We start from the raw sequence: 16,985 nt of genomic DNA, 5'->3' as shown, positions 1-16,985 counted from the left end.
TTGGATGAGGATTAAAAAAATATAAAAAAGTAAATTAGTAAATAAGTGTCTCTGTCATTAGAACTGGAGGGGGAGATAAAACATGTCTTACTCATCTCTTTATTCCTTCCACTCTACAGAGACACCAAAGTAGATGCTCATAACAACGTCTATTGAATGTCACCTTCTCGAGCCAACTCGCTCAGCTCCCTGGCATGATCCACCTCCCCTTCCAACTGCTCCTCAGCTGCTATGGTATCTTCTTCATCCTCCGCTACGAAAGAGAGTAAAGCAAGATCAATGGGGAGGAGGCAAAGACACAGGCCAAGAGGAAGTGAGAAGGGCTGAAACACTAAGACAAAGCTATTCAAGGATTAAGGGGCAACAGGATAAAGAGAACAGGCCTAACCTTCATCCTCGTTGGCAGTGAACTCTTCATCGTCCTCATCGGGATGCCAAGGCTGTTTGTTATGCTGGTTAACAGAGGAGGGTGGGGGTTTCACCTGTATGGCAAAGGATGAAAAGGAAGAGAGTCTAAGGTTAGACCAACAGGACAAAGGCACAACGTTGAATAAGATGCTATAGAACAGTGTCTCTGTGCCATTGAGTGACAGCTGCCACTGGCATAGTCCCAGGGCAAGGATGCAATCAAGGGTTTTCTTTCAGCACCAGCTACCAAATCCTGGCCCCACTGCCTGGGGGAGGACCTGTGAAAGTGCTAGATAACAAGTATAGGCCCCCAACACCATTCTCATGCACTCAGACATATGGAGAAACAGAGAACTTAGGTCCAAGGGACTTCAAGGTAACCATCTCAGCTCCAAATCTACAAACTAGTAAAGGGGTATCAGGACCATTTCACAGAAATGTGAAGGGCCAGAATAAATATTTTTCAAGGTCAGACATCAATTTAAAGAGTACAGTACACTCCTCTGCTACAGAAACTCTGCCCATCTCAGACTACTAGCCCCAAGCCCAGATTCTTCCTTATTTACCCCCAAATGAGAGCCCCAAAATTACCTTTAACCAGGTAGAAGTCTTAAAACCACAACCAACCTATAGACCAGAACTCCGTCCTAGAACCTCCCGTCCTGCTCCCTCTCTGAGCCCTCCCTCCCCCCTTCTGCCCATACCTTCAGCATTTGAGAGGGCTCCTCTTCACCACCATCTTCAGGCCCATCTCTGGTGTCACTATCACGAGATGATGGGGTTCTTGAGGGGCTGGAAGGCCCTCCTAGCAGCTGAGGGGGAAGGGAACGGAGCAGCTCTTCCAGTGGCAGTTCTCCCTCACGCCTAAGCAGCTCAATCTCACGCCTCTGTGTCTCTGCATCATTGCCTTCCTGTTGTTCTTCAACCTCAATCGTCTCCTCATCATCCTCTTCCTCCTCCTCTTGGGGTTGGAAGTCCCCATCTATAGCAGGAGAACAAGGTCACAAAGTCCACGGGGCCCTGCAAGCCACAGGGTGGGTTTTCAGCTCTTGAAAGGGTACATGAGGAAGAGTAACAGAGCCAAAGAGGACACACACCTTCATCATCCAGCTGGGAAACTGGGGGTGGAGGACTAGAGGCAGCTGAGGAAGAGCCAAGACAAGGGGACGAACCAGCTTTGCTGGAGGCTAGTGGCTGGTTGAGGCTCTGAGACAGAAGATCTGAGTACTTTTCAGTTTGCCCCACAATGAAGTCCAGGTGCAGGTCCAGAGCTTTTTTTCGCTTTTCCTCCAGCCGGGACTGTTGCTTGAATTGCACCACCTGCCACAAGCATGACATGGATGGTTCATCAAGATAATCTTTTATTCATGTACTCTTTTACTCAACATTTAGGGAGTCTCTGCTTATGCTAGGCCCTGGCTGTTTTTTTAGGAGGATGAACTAAATGTACTTAAGGGTGTTTCTGAGGAAAACACAAAGGGAGCACAGGGGAGAGAAGAGCCAATTTAGCTTTAGGCAACACAGAAAGATTTGCAAATGTATGTGGAGCTGAATCTTTTTTCTTACTCTTTTTTATTGATTTGAGTGAGAGGAAGGGAGAAACATCTATCTGCTGCCTCCACATGCACCCGGACTGGGGATCAAACCTGCAACCCAGGTACGTGCTCTGACTGAGAAGCGAACCGATCACCTCTTGGTGTACAGGACAATGCTCCAACTGGGCCATATGGGCTAGGGCTGGGCCTAAATCTTAAAGCCTAAGAAGCTCTTCCCTAAGTAGAAATGAGGAGAAAGGCATTCCTAGCAGCACAAAAAGCCATGTATTAATAGCCAGGGATGTGCAAAAGGAACAGTTTGCAATGGAAAAGAGAAGAAAAGGAACTGGCAGTGCACAAAAGACTGAAAATATAGAAGCCAGGTAGCGCTTGAGAAAAAATGGCGTTGATATATGTGAACAATTTAATTAATGAAAACTTTGATAGTATTTAAGCAGGTGACTGGCAGAGTTAGGTTTTAGAAAAAGCATGCTGAATGCCCTGTAAAGAACAGATGGCCTAGAGGAGTCAGTAAGTCCTATTAACAATCCCCAATCCAATTAAAAAAATGGGCAGAGAACCTGATTAGACATTTCTCCAAAGAGGACATACAGATGGCTAGTAATCATCAGAGCAGTGCAAATTAAAACCACAATTATCATCTCACACCTGTCAGAACGGCTATCATCAATAAATCAACAAACAACAAATGTTGGCAAGGGTGTGGAGAAAAGGGAACCCTCATGTGCTGTTAGTGGGATTGCAAATTGGTGGAGCCACTATGGAAAACAGTATGGAGGTTCCTCAAAAAAATAAAAAATAAGAACCTTAAAAATGAAATATAAAACTACCATATGACCCAGCAATCCCACTTCTGAGTATATATCTGAGGAAATCCAAAAAACTAATTAGAAAAGATATATGCATCCTTATGTCCACTGCAGCATTATTTACAATAGCCAAGACATGAAGCAACCCAAGTGTCCATGGAAAAACAAATGGATAAAGGAGATGTAGTACAGCCCTGGCCAGGTAGTTCAGTTGATTAGAGAGTTGTCCCAACATGCCAAGGTTGCAGGTTCAATCCCCGGTCAGGGCACATACTAGAATCAACCAATGATGCATAAATAAGCAGAACAACAAACTGATGGTTCTCTCTCTCTCTCTCTCCCCTCCTTCCTCTCTCTTAAAACCACACACACACACACACACACACACACACACACAATGGTGGTACATATATACAATGGCATATTACTCAGTCATAAAAAAGAATGGAATCTTGCACTAGCCAGGTTGGCTCAGTGATTAGAGCATTGGCCTGCAGACTTTGAAGGGTCCTCGGTTCGATTCCAGCCAAGGGCACGAACCTAAGTTGCAGGCTCAATCCCTGGCCCTGTTTGGGGCATGTGTGGGAGGTAACCAACTGATGTGTTTCACATCAATGTTTCTCCCCAGCCCCACTTCCACTCTTTCTGAAAAGCAATGGAAAAAAGATTCTTGGGTGAAGATTAAAAAAAAAGAACAGAATCTTGCCATTTGCGACAACATGGATGAAAATAGAGAGTATTATGCTAAATGAATTGAGACAGAAAAAGACAAATACCGTATAACTTCACTTATATGTGGAATCTAAAAACTAAAATGAACAAACAAAACAGAAACAAGACTCACAGATACAGAGAACTGAGAGTTGCCAGAAGTGGAGGGGGTTAGGGGGCTGGGTGAAAAGGTGAAGGGATAAGAAGTATAAACTGGCAGTTACAAATAGTCACGGGGATGTAAAGTACAGCCTAGGGAATATGGCCAACAATACTGTAATAACTATATACAATGTCAAGGGTGTGCTAGACTTATTGGGGGATCACTTCATAAATTATACGGATGTCTGACCACTATGTTGTCCACCTGAAACCAATATAATATTGAATGTCAACTGTAATGTAAAAATAAAAATTTAAACTATCCTCAAAGGCAGGGCCTATTTTCCACAGTACTTCTGTCTTCTTAATAGCACTTAATGCAAGAAAGGCTCAATGCACAATATAAACGTTGTCAAGAGTTGCTTGAAATCATAATATTCACTCTCACAAAGATTTGATCATTCCTGCTATCATGCTACCCACCAAAACCCAAGGCATCTACCTTTCCCAAACCCTACTGCCTACCTTCTCCACATTGCTCCAAAACTGCCTGACATCCTTGGCCATGGTGGAGGCGATTCGGCGCAGCTTTGCCTGCTCCTCCCTCCGGGCCCGTTCTTCTTTCTGCCGCTGTTCCTCGTGGTGCCGGATCACCATTCGCACTACCTGTGGGAAAGAGGAACCAGCATAAAAAACACTCCAAGGTGAGACCCCCCCCCCCATCCTCTCCCCAAGTCAAAAGTGAAGGAAATAACCAGGATCAAGAAACCTGGGATGTCAGCTTGCCTCTTGAGATTATGGGCATTAATAAACATCCTACACTGTTCTGTTTGGTTTTCCTCCAATCAACCCACCCATCAAAAAAAAAAGCAAACTGAATAAGAAATGGAAAGACATACCCATTTGGAAGACATACCTTACGGGCCACACCCCGTTTCCAACGACGCTCCTGAGCAAAGTCAGCAGATAGCCACTGCATCTCCTCACATAGGTAGTCCCAGTGGCCTTTGGGACGGGGCGGCTCGGGCACTTTTGGCAATCTCTTCAGTGACCAGAAACCCTCCTTCCGAAGCTCAGCAATCCGAGTCTCAATCTCAGCCTCCTATTGAGGGAGAGCTAGGTTAACCAAGTTACTGGACATATATTTCACCTCACGACCATGGCTAAATTCCTGAGCACTGACTATGCAGAGGAACTGGCTGGATTGAGTGTTTTATGCCTAAGTCCACATACCAATCCTACAAGTAGGTATTAAACTCTCTTCAGACGATTAAAAAAAGATCAGGCAGATTATGTGACTTACTTGAGATCACACAGCTAGGAAATATCAATAAGCTGAGAATTAAAAATGTCTAATGATTCTGAACACCAAATTTCATACTCTTTCCATTATTTCACACTCCCCATGAATATAGGTAAGGCTTGGAAAAACATATCCCAAGGGAACTTCAGAGAGAAGCAGGGAGCCCAAGTTTCTTTCTTTTTTCTTTTTTTAAATATATCTTTATTGATTTCAGAGAGAGGAAAGGAGAGGGAGAGAGACAGAAACATCAATGATGAGAGAGTCATTGATCGGCTGCCTCCTGCACACCCCCAACTGGTGATGGAGCCCGAAACCCAGGCATGTGCCCTGACTGGGAATCGAACCCCGATCACCTGGATCCTAGGTCAAAGCTCAACTGCTGAGCCATGCCTGGCCGGGCCCAAGTTTTTTTTACCGACTCTAAATGAGGGTTCTTCTCACTGTAGATTCTACTTATGCAGGAGCATGCTCATGTTTAGAATTATGCTATAAAGCCCAATTTATACAATCTTGTTTGTTTTTTTAAAATACAATTTTTAGAAAAATGTTCTTTTCTGGTGAAAATACTGTAAAGTTATACACCAAAACATTAACAGTGGTGACTACAATAAAAAAAAAACAACACATTATTTCTACATTGATTATACAAGGTGGAGCAAAAGTAGATTTAGTTTTGAGTAGCAAAAGTTTATTTTTGTATTATTTATTATATTATTTTACATATGAACAACTAACTGTAAACCTATTTTGCCCCACCCTGTATTTCATAAGGGAAAAAATAAAAACATTTTAATTTTTTCCATTTAACAGAGCTGACTTAAAAACTTGACAACTGCCCTCATTATTCTTGTCCTCTCCTGACAAAAACTAATCCATAGGAAATAATACCCAGAGATGAATCACAGAACTAAAAATTATCAAGAATGACTGGACATTTAAGACCAATGGCTCTCAAATTTGAGCATGTATCAGAATCATCTGAAGTGCTTTTTAGGACAGAATGCTGGGCCCCACCCTTCAATTTTATTTTTTTTAAATATCTTGATTGATTTCAGAGAGAGAAAAGGAGAGGGAGAGAAACATCAATGATGAGAATCATGATTGATCAGCTACCTCCTGCATGTCCGTGCCTCCCCCCCCCCCCCCCCCCGACTGGGGATCAAGCCCGCAACCCGGGAACCGGGAATCTAACCATGGTCTCCTGGATCCTAAGTTGATGCTCAACCATTGAGCCATGCCCGGCCGGCCCCATCCTTCAATTTTAAATGAGTAGGTGGAAGAGAGGTATTAATAATTTACATTTCAATAAAAAGAATTTGCATTTCTAACAATTTTCCAGGTGATGCTCATGCTGCAGGCCCATGGACCACACTTACCACTGGATAAATAAGCAGAAATCAGTAAATCTTAAGGGCCTCATAGCTTACAGAGCACTTTTACGTCCTTAATTTAAACCTCCTGACAGTCTATAGACTATTACACCATCCCTATTTTATAGAAGGGGAAACGAGGCTCAGAGTTCAAGTGACTTGCTCAAGATCATGTAAGTTAAGGCAGAACCTATACATGACGAGAAAAGAAATGTAAAATATCCATGGAACACAAGAGTTCAGGGAAGAAAATTCTCAAGAATCCTCACAAGTCTTCCCAATACATACATGCTTGGCTTGCTCTGCAATCTCAGCATGGCTCTTCTCCCACTTTGGGCCCTTGTTAGCCAGGTCAGAGGCCTGGAGTAAGCTGAGCCCCTCCAGGGACACTGTGGCACCATCTGGGGGCCCTGGAGGTCCATCCAGAGAGGAATCTTGAGCTATATGCTGGGGGGAGATGCCACCTGCCCCACTAGAGGCTGGGGAACTGGATGAGGCAGGGGACACAGGATTGCTGCCTGTCATGCCGTCCGACACCATCTAGAAAAGGGGAAAATGAAAGATAAAATGAATGCTTAGCACTGTACCAGGAGTTTGAAGTACATTATTTCATTCTATCTTCACAAGAAAAAAACTCTAAAGAAAGTTATCAACCTCCTTTTGTAAACACAAACCTTTGGGGTAAAGTTTTAATAACATGTTGAGAGAACAGAGCCAAGCTTACAGTAGAGGCCTGACATGCAAGAGGAATTATAGTCTGACGGTGTTAAAGAACACTACATAGTATTCTTTCATAGCTACAGTATTCAAGAATACTGTAACATATGATTTCAAATTTTAATGACCTTTCAGAACCTCAATGGTTTCACTTACATAAACACATCCCCATTTTTCCCACCTTTTCACAGCAAGTATGGCAGAGTAACCTATGCAAATAAATTTGAGCTACCACTGAATTCAAAAGGCCTCAGAAAGCCAAAACCAAGATCATCTAAACCTCTTTATATTCACTACCAATCTTGGTAGTTAGTTTCCTTTACTGGGGAGGTGTGAGGGGAAGGGGATGGGAAGTTGGTCACTATCCTCAAACACCTACCTATTATTTCTCAAGGTTTTGCACAAGCAATAAGAAGTAGAGAAAGAAGTCCTACTTAAACGTGGATAGTGAGGTAACTCATAAAATTCATTCCAGCACACAAGCTTCAGTGTGCCACTCAAATTTTTACTCAGCTAAATGACAAAAGACTATGTCAAAAAATTTCCCAGTTGCTCAGGAAAATTATAAATATCAAATCCATAACCATCAAAAGCCTACTATACACAAACCTAGGTCTGTCTAATCATCTCCCCACCTACTTCCTTAACCTCCTTGGTATGAAAAAGGAACGAACACCACAAACACACAATCACCCATAACGCTTATTCTAGTTCCAAGAAAGAAACTGAGCTATTCGCAGACAGTCTTAGGAGCATGTTGTCCCAACCTCCATTTTCAACCTGGCCTAATTCAACCTTTTTCAGGTAACGAGGAGTTTCCACACTCTGAGAGATCAACGATACATTAATATCAAGTACAATGTAAGTATCCAACAGGTTTACCAGTCCACTTGAAGATTTTCCTATCTCAGTACCCAGGTAGCTAGGATTATAGAAATATGATTAAGACCTGCCATACTTCTGCCTCAGAGCCAGCAGCCCACAAAGCAGAAGCAGAGAAGGAATCCTCCCCACTTTCAAACCTGTGTCTGTAGGACTGGGAGTTGAGGGTGAGCAGGGGAGGGGCTGCTCTGCATGGTCCCACTCCCAGGCTCCTCTTTGGATGCCTGAAGTACGACTGGGTCGTTGTCACCACTGCTGCTGGCCGAGGGGTTGGCGTCCGGCTGCAGGGCATGCTGGGAGCTGGCCTCATTCTGGGCCACAGGCCACCGGGACCCGCCTTCCAGGGCCCGGGGCCCACTAGGGCGTCCCAGCCTCCGCTCAGGTCCACCGGCCTCTGGAGCACCTAACGTAGGGTAGAAAGAGTAGAAACAGGATTTTAAAATATTTAAGAATCTTTTAGATAACCAGAAATAACATTAAAAAGCCAAATAAACACTAATTATAGCTTGCACTTCTTAAACATCTACTATGCGTGAGATACTTTACTTAGTACTTACTTAATGTATTCTATATCCTCACATCTACCTTATGAACCAGGTACTTTTCATTTCGTAGTAAATATTTACTTAGTTCCTTCTACATACTGAGGATAGAGCCTTGCAGGAAAAATCCTGACTTAAATGGATCGTTCATGTCTCATTAGCATCAGTACACAAAATGGTATCTGAACCTTTACCTGTGTGAGCTGAGACCACACCCCCTGTGAAAGTCTGTACTTCCACGGTGCCGCCGTACTGAGGGGAATCACAACTGAAACAAACAGAAGGGGAAGAAAACAGCAGTGAGGAATCAATCCACATTTACCAGCATCCATCAGAGCCTTCTTTACACCAACTTTTGAGACTTTTAAATATACCCAAATCAGTTCAAAGGCTAAAAAAAGTTACAGTATTAGGAAAAGCTCCTATTTCAGAAAAATCAAAGCAAATCAAGATTCTGGCTGGTGGGAAGAGCAGGGAAGGAAGCAAAACAAAGTTTAAAAAGTCTATGGGGAAAAGGTTCCAACACTGAATGGAAGACAAATAACAAAGAAAAAACCTCATCACATCTAGAAGTTCAAAAAGGTACTGGGTGCCTGGCAGCCTGCTCTCCTTGCTATTGAGGGCAGAACAGTTACAGGACAACCCACCCTTCCTCAGGGCAGGGTCCCCCCCCCCCACTCCCATACCTGCACCAGGAGACACTTCCCGAAACACAAGAACTAGAGCAGGAAACATGAGAGGAACAATCAGATGTGAGGAAGGCCGCATAGCAAAGAACCGTGGCCCGGAAACAGGCAGGGTAAACCCATACAAGGCCCGGAAGTGTTTCCCCAGTGTTTAAGGAAATTCCTTAACCAAGGTGCTGCCTTTGATTCACTCCCTCCTCACAACAGATTCACAGGACCCGAGCTAACTGGAATCCAAGAAGCTTGCTTGAACTCTTAACCCTAGGCTTTATTACTGTCTCTCACCCCTCCCAACAGTCTGACCCAACATGACCCCTGACCTCTGCCCCAAGTTGCCACTAGCCCTAAGATAGCCCCGCCCCTCCAAGACCAACACCCCACCCCAACGTGCGCGCGAGTGGGGGAGGGGCCCGCGCGTGCGCGGCTGGAGGCAGAGCGAGCCGGCTGCGCGCATCGCCCGGGGGCTCCCGCCAGAACCCAAGCCCACGCACACAAGGGTCGCAGGGCTGGGTAGCCTCGCATCCCTGCCCGTCAAGAAGCCCCCTCCCACTACCAGACCGCGAAAGACTAAGATAAGGAAGGGTTCAAGCCGCCAGGTCCTGGTCCCTGACTGGATATGGTGGGCGCACGCCCCGACTACTCATCCCACGCCCCCCTTCCTCTTCCCGCGCGCCCCCGAGGGGGGCTGGGGTTGGTAGGCGGGCAGGAGCACACCTGGGTCCGTCCTCTCAGGGCTCGCTGGCTCGCTCAGGCACGCGTGCGCAGACGGGCGGGAAGGGAGAGGAGACGCGCCCAGGCCCAGCGCCGGCCGGCGTGGCCCCCCTCAGCCTGTCTCTCTATGGGAGCGCGCCGACAGCCTCGCGTACCGGCCCCGGGGCCCCGGCCGAAGGTGCGCGCGCAGCACCCCGGGAAGGAGGGAGGGAAGGCGGTGGCGGAAAGATGCGCGCGCAGTCACCCGTAGGGGAGGGGGAACTGTGGAGCATCCGCCATCTTGTCTCCCTCTCCTTACCTGCGTCCTCGGGGGCGTACGCACCACCCCCCTCCCGCGGAAGAGGAGGGGGGGAGGGCCCCCTCTTGGCCGCCGCCTTCGCGGCCTTTAAATTCCCCTGGGGCCTGCGACTACTGCCACCGCCTTGCTTCCACTACCTCCTCTCACGCCACAGAGGTGCAGACGGTGGGTGGGAAAAATGAGACGGTAGCCCCAGCGAACCGCCGCCGCCGTTTCCGAGGCCTCACCAAAATGGCCGCCGCCGTCTCGGCCGCCACCACCAGCACCAGCACCAGCACCACCACACTATCGCTACCGCCGGCGCGGCCCGTCCTCTCGCGAGAGACGGTATCTGGAGGCTGGGAATGTGGAGAGCCCCGCGTGCTAGCGTAGGGCGCTGTCCAAAGCGCAAGGCAGGCTGGGAGGTGTAGTCTGCCGGAAGGCTCTGAGCTTTCCCCGCTGCAGAACGTCTTTACCCTCCACCACTGAAGCTGCCCTGGGGCTGCTTAGAGGCTGCCAAGTCGGACCAATTTACCCTTTTTAATAGATTACCTAGAAAGCTGAAGCAATTTGTCAGGTACTTTCAACAAGTTAGCAGTGGAACCTGGGCCTCTGGATTCTCACTTAACATAAAGCTGTTCCGTTTTACAGAAGGGTGGTATTCCAGATAGCTCCCAGACACCTGTGCCAACTTCTACGTTAAGAACTACTTTCCAGCCGTAGTCGGTTTGGCCCAGTGGTTAGAGTGTCTGCGAGTCCGAGGTTCGATTCCAGCTAAGAGTAGCTACCTGGCTTGCAGACTTCAACCCCAGTCGGGGGAATATGGGGGAGGCGACCAATCCATGTGTTTCTCTCTCCTTCTTTCTCCCCCCATTCCACGCTCCCTGAAAAGCAGTAGGAAAAGATAGCCTCAGGTGAGGATTAAACAAACAAGAACCACTTTAATAATAATAACAGTTAATTTCTACTAAGGCCACTTTGTGCACTGATTATCTCACTTAACCTCAACAATACTCCGTTTTACAAATGAATTGAGGCTGGTAGATTAGCCAGTGACAGAGCCCAAAACCAAGATTCATAGCCAAGCAGCCTGAATCACAGGGACGCTCACGCTCTAACAATTGCACCTCCTGAAGCCCACCCTAGGCACCAGGTTAGGAAGCCATGTTAGAGCTCTCATCTCCTCCTGCACTCAGGCTGGCTAGCCCTGTTCTACTCAGAATGTTGATCGTTCTCTCTGTGTGTCATTGGCTTGAAGTCCCTGTTCTTACAACAAAAACCAGGGGTTGAAAACTCAAAAACCTAAAAGGGCCAGAAAGTAATGTAAATGAAGTGAAGAGAAGCAAGTGAGGAATGTGAAAAACAGGAGACCGTATGCTCTGTCCTGAAGGAACAGCCACTGTTGAAACCACTATTCCAGTGATCCTCTAGCAGTGTGGGGCAAAATACATGTAAGGGTCAGATTCAGCCCATAGGCTACCAGTTTGCTACCTCTGGCCTCTGCTGGAGCCTTAAGGCACATAGAAGCACCCAGGAGTGGTTGTATGATTGAATAAATGGTTGAATGCCCAGCTCTGGCCTGTTTGGCTCAGTGGTTGGGGTGTCCGCAGGTGGACTGAAGGGCCCGGGGTTCAATTCCCGCCAAGGGCATATGCCTCGGTTGCAGGGGCGACTACAGGAGGCACCCAATAGATGTGTCTCTCTCACATTGATATTTCTCTCCCCCCCTCCCTCTCTGTCTCTCTCTCTCCCTTCCACTCTCTCTGAAAAGCAGTGGAAAAAATGTCCTCAGGATAGGATTAAAAAAAAATTAAATGGTACAGTGCCTATCTGTTTAGACCCAGTTGAAAGTCTTTCCAGGCCAGCTTATATATTTTTGAGATCCCATCATAGAAAACACACTGAGCTTCCAAGAGATCTCACATCGTCTGGCCTTCCCGTATACCTTTCATCCCTTTTAAACTATTTTTCCTTAAAATTTAGCTCAAGGGCCACACCCCCCAGGTGATGTAATACCCTTTCTGGCTCCCATAGCTTCCTACGCTTCTTAAAGCACTGATTGTATTGTATCTGGATTCATGTTCTGTCCACACCACTCCAAAGGTATTATTTACCCTTTGGGTGTAGGGTCATAGTTTATACACGAAAATTCACTGTTCCACTCTCAGAAAGAGGAAATTGATTAGTGTGACCTATTTGCATTATAATACTTAAAAAAATAACTGGTATTGGATACATGACCTCAAACTCAAATCCAAATCTTGTATTTCCATGACTATCACCCTGGTCCAGTCACCTCTTGCTTGGATTACTCCTAACTGGGCTCCCCGCTTCCACTCCTGTTTTCCTTTACTGCATTATTCATGCAGCAACCAGAGAGCCCTTTTCATGTAAATCAGATCATGTTGCTCTCAAACTTAAGACCTCCAAGTGACATCTTAGTCCACTTAAATCATCACAGGACAGGCATGATGAACTGAAGAAGCCAAATGTAAGCGTATATACATATGATTCCATTTGTTTAGAGTTAAAAAGGCAAAATTAATTGATGGTGATAAAATCATAGCAGTAACTTTGAGGGAGAGCGATTTGACTGGGAAGAGGTACAAGGGTGGTACTAAAAATGAATTATATCAGAAGTTGGTAAACTATGGTCCAAAGGGCAAATCCTGCCTGCCACCTGTTTTCCTACAGCCCATAAGCTAAGAATGCTTTGTACATTTTCAAATGGTTGAGGAAAAATCAAAATGAGACTAATATTTTGTGATACATGGAAATTCTGTGTGATTCAAATTTCATTGTTCATTAAAGGTTTATTGAAACCCAACTGTGTGCATCTGCTTACATAACATCTATGGCTTCTTTCCTGCTGCAACAGCAGAGCTGAGTAGTTGGAACTGAAACCATAGGCCCACAAAGTCTAAATGATTTTCTATCTGACACTTTACCAAAAAAAGTTCCCTGACCTCTGTTCTATGTCTTGATCTGGATGAGGTTACATCCATGGGTGTGTACATATGTAAACATTCACTAAGCTGTGCACTTAAAATTTATAGTTTATGTACCTCGCAGCATGTATTTTATACTTAAATTTTTAAAATATAACTATAGACCCTGGCCAGTGTGGCTCAGTTGGTTGGGTATCATCCTGTGCCTCAAAAGGTTGCTGGTTTGATTCACAATCAGGGCACGTGCCCAAGTTGTAGGCTCGATTCCCAGGAGGGAGCGTGCAGGAAGCAGCTGATGGATGTTTCTCTCTCACATTGATGTTTCTATCTCTAAAAATCAATAAAAATATTTTTAAAAATAATAACTATAGGCTATGACCCCTGTCTTTTTTTTTTTTTAACTTCGTTTACCCCTTGCTCACTATACCATAGCCACCATGCCCTTCTCCAAACCATCAAGTTCATTTCTGCTGCTTTCAGAGCCCTCATCTTTGTTGTCTAAACTTTTTTCTCATGGCTAGCTCTCCCTTTTCATGAAGATCATAGTTCAAACATTGCCTCCTCTGAGAAATTTCCTGTCATTAAGTAGCCTTTTCACTGCCAGTCACTTATCACATGCTTTCTTCACCTAACTGAAATTATTAGTTTCTTTGTATGCTTGTTTATTGTCTGTCTCCTTCCCCAATATAAGATAAGCTCTCTGAGAGCAGAGACACTATCACAGAGTTCACAGTGCTCTCTAGATAACTACTGAATTAATGAAAACACTTCAAACAACCTCATGAAGAGATAGTTGGTTCAGTTTTACAAATGAAATTTTGGTTGAATGAAAAATGACTCAATATCATCAAGATGTCAGTTTTTCTTCCCAACTTGATCGATAGATATAATGCAATCCCAATAAAAATCTCAGCAAGTTGTTTTGTGGATATCAATGGACTGATTCTAAAGTTTACATGGAGGGGCAAAGGACCCAGAATAGCCAACACATTATTGAAGGAAGCAAAATTGAAAGACTGACACAATCTGACATCAAGACTTACTATAAAGCTGCAGTAATCAAGACTGTGATATTGGTGAGAGGCTAGACAAATAGATCAGTGGAACAAAATAAAGAGCCCACGAGTAGACCCACATAAATATAAACTGCTCTTTGACAAAGGAACAAAGGCAATACAATGGATCAGTGATAGTCTTTATAACGAATGATACTGGAACAACTGGACATCCACACAAAAGATCTTGGCACAGGCTTTACACCCTTCACAAAAATAACTCAAAATGGAACACAGACCTAAATGTGAAGCACAAAGCGATAAAACTTCCCATAAACATAAAAGAAAATAGAAGGTAGGAGAAAAACCTAGAGGACCTTGGATATGGCAAAAATGACTTTTTGATACAACGCCAAAGGCAGGATCAATGAAAGAAAGACTTGACAAGCTGGACTTCATTACAATTTAAAACTTCTGCTCTGTGAAAGACAATGTCAAACAAATGAAAAGGCAAGCCATAGACTAGGAGAAAATATTTGCAAAACACAATCTGGTAAAGGACTTACCCAAAATATAGAAAGAACTCTTAAAACTCAACAACAACAACAAAAAAGCTGATTAAAAATGGGCCAAACCTTAACTGACAGTTCATCAAACAGACATACAGATGGCAAATATGCATACAAAAAGGTGTTCCAGCCCTAGCTGGTTTGCTCAGTAGAGTGTCAGCCCAAGGACTGAAAGGTCCTGGGTTCAATTCCAGCCAAGGGTATGTACCTCGGTTGCAGGCACGATCCCTGGCCCCAGTCAGGGTGTATGCAGGAGACAACCAATTGGTGTCTCACATCGATATTTCTCTCTCTCCCTCTCTCTCTGAAAACCAATGGAAAAAATATACTCTGGTGAGGATTAAAAAAATAAATAAATAAAAGATGCTCCAAAAAAAAAAAAAGACAAAAATAAATAAAAAGGTGCTCCACATCATATGTTATCAAATGCAAATTAAAATAACAATTGAGATACCACTACATACCAATTTGAATGGCCAAAATCCGGAAGACTAACAGTACCAAACACTAACGAAGATTTGGAACAGTAAGAACTCTCATTCATATCTGGTGGGAATGCAAAGTAGTGCAGCCACTTTGAAGACAGTTTGGTTGTTTCTTATAAAAGTAAACATACTCGCCATAGCAGGTTTGGCTCAGTGGTTAGAGCTCCGGCCTGCAGGCTGAAGGGTCCCAGGTTTGATCCCGGCCAAGGGAACGAACCTCGGTGGCGGCTCGATCCCCAGCCCCAGTCGGGGCAGATGCAGGAGGAGGCCAGTGTATCTCTTGCACGGTGATGTTTCTCTCTCTCTCTCCCTTCCACTCGGAAAAAGCAACAGGAAACATATTCTTGGGTGAGGACAAAAAAAATAAGTAAACATACTCTTCCTATAGGAAGCAGCAGTAACACTCCTTGTCACTCCCAAAAGAGTTGAAAACATGCCCACTCAAAAACAACATACGTGTTTATAGAAATTTTATTCGTGATTGCCAAAACCTGGAGGCAACCAAGATGCCCTTCAGTATATGAATAGATAAATAAGCTGTGGCATATATCTGATAAGGGATTAATATTCAAAATACATAAATAACACACACAACTTAAGAGCAAAAATACAACCCAATTTAAAAATGAGCGAAGGGCCTGAATAGACATTTTTTCAAAGGAGAGATATATGGGGTGATAGGTTAAAATGAAAAGATGTTCAACATCATTAGTCATTAGGAAAATGCAAATTAAAACCAGAATGAAATATTACCTCATTCCTGTTAAAATGGCCATTATAAAAAAAAACAAAGATGTTATATAGAGAGAACCCTAACAATTCCATCAAAAAACTTTTAGACTGAATTCAGTAAAGTAGCAGAATACAAAATTAATATTCAGAAATCTGCTGCATTTTTATACACCAATAGTGAACTATCAGGAAGAGAAATTAAGAAAATCCCATTTACAATTGCATGAAAAAGAATAAAATACTTAGGAATAAACTTAACTAAGGAGGTAAAGACCTGTGGTAAGAAAACTATAAGACATTGAAGAAAAAAAAATTGAAGAAGGTACAATAAATGAAAAGTTATACTGCATTCATGGATAGGAAGAATTAACATTGTTAAAATGTACATATTACCCAAAGCAATCTACAGATTAAATGTAATCCCTATCAAAATACCAATGGCATATTTCACAGAACTAGAACAAATAACCCTAAAATGTGTATGGAACCACAAAAGACCCCAAATAATGACAGCAATCTTGAGAAAGAACAAAGTTGGAGGTATCACATTACCTGATGTCTAACTATATTACAAGGCTATTGTAATCAAAACAGCATGGTACTGGCATAAAAACATACATAGATCAATGGAACAAAATAGCCCAGAAATAAACCCACACCTATATGATCAATTAATCTCTGACAAAGTAGGCAAGAACATACAATGGGGCAAAGACAGTCTCTTCAATAAATGATGCTGGGAAAAACTGGACAGATACATGCAAAAAAAAAAAAAAAAAAGGAAGAAGAAACTAGACCACTTTCTTACACCATATACGAGAATAAACTCAAAATGGATTAAATATTTAAATCAAAGCCTTAAAGACCTGAGCTCTAGCTGGCTGGCTCAGTTGGTTGGAGCATTGTCCCATACACCAAAAGGTTGTGGGTTCGATTCCCAGTCAGAGCACATACCTAGGTTATAGGTTCAATCCCCGGGGAGGGCCCGTAGGGAAGGCAACCTCTCTCTAAAATCAATGAAAACATATCCTTGGGAGAAGATTATAGAAAAATTAAAAAAAAAAAAAAAAAAAAGACTAAAAGACCTGAAACTATAAACTCCTAGAAGAAAACATAAGCTGTAAACGCTGTGACATTGCTCTTAGCAATATTTTTTTTGGTTATTACTCCTCAGGCAAGGGT

The 16,985-nt window shown here is 43.9% G+C and overlaps 1 protein-coding gene and 1 non-coding gene across 7 annotated transcripts in view; both read right to left on the bottom strand.

Moving 5' to 3' along the window:
* The window catches only part of SRCAP (Snf2 related CREBBP activator protein), a 36,701-nt gene extending 26,524 nt beyond the window's left edge, over nucleotides 1-10,177 (bottom strand). For 2 of the 6 annotated variants that reach the window (XM_016219186.2, XM_016219187.2), the window contains exons 1-9: nucleotides 8,595-9,370; nucleotides 7,999-8,261; nucleotides 6,548-6,799; nucleotides 4,503-4,688; nucleotides 4,112-4,252; nucleotides 1,506-1,728; nucleotides 1,113-1,390; nucleotides 389-482; nucleotides 164-253 (exon numbers count right to left, since the gene is read on the bottom strand). In XM_016219186.2, coding sequence (XP_016074672.2) covers nucleotides 164-253; nucleotides 389-482; nucleotides 1,113-1,390; nucleotides 1,506-1,728; nucleotides 4,112-4,252; nucleotides 4,503-4,688; nucleotides 6,548-6,799; nucleotides 7,999-8,261; nucleotides 8,595-8,718 — 1,651 coding nt within the window. In that variant the 5' untranslated portion in view covers nucleotides 8,719-9,370. Of the gene's footprint in view, nucleotides 1-163; nucleotides 254-388; nucleotides 483-1,112; nucleotides 1,391-1,505; nucleotides 1,729-4,111; nucleotides 4,253-4,502; nucleotides 4,689-6,547; nucleotides 6,800-7,998; nucleotides 8,262-8,594; nucleotides 9,371-10,095 lie in introns of those variants that run through there. The other 4 variants (XM_016219188.2, XM_016219189.2, XM_016219191.2 and 1 more) reach the window with 3 other exon arrangements.
* Nucleotides 573-701, bottom strand: LOC148093592 (small nucleolar RNA SNORA30/SNORA37 family). Its single transcript, XR_015714308.1, has one exon. It is a non-coding gene; the product is annotated as a small nucleolar RNA SNORA30/SNORA37 family (small nucleolar RNA).
* Nucleotides 10,178-16,985: the final 6,808 nt, after the last annotated feature.

The sequence above is a fragment of the Miniopterus natalensis genome, chromosome 3, assembly GCF_054644295.1.
Source record: "Miniopterus natalensis isolate mMinNat1 chromosome 3, mMinNat1.hap1, whole genome shotgun sequence".
Lineage (NCBI taxonomy): Eukaryota > Metazoa > Chordata > Mammalia > Chiroptera > Miniopteridae > Miniopterus > Miniopterus natalensis.
This window is presented reverse-complemented; position numbering and strand designations above follow the sequence as displayed.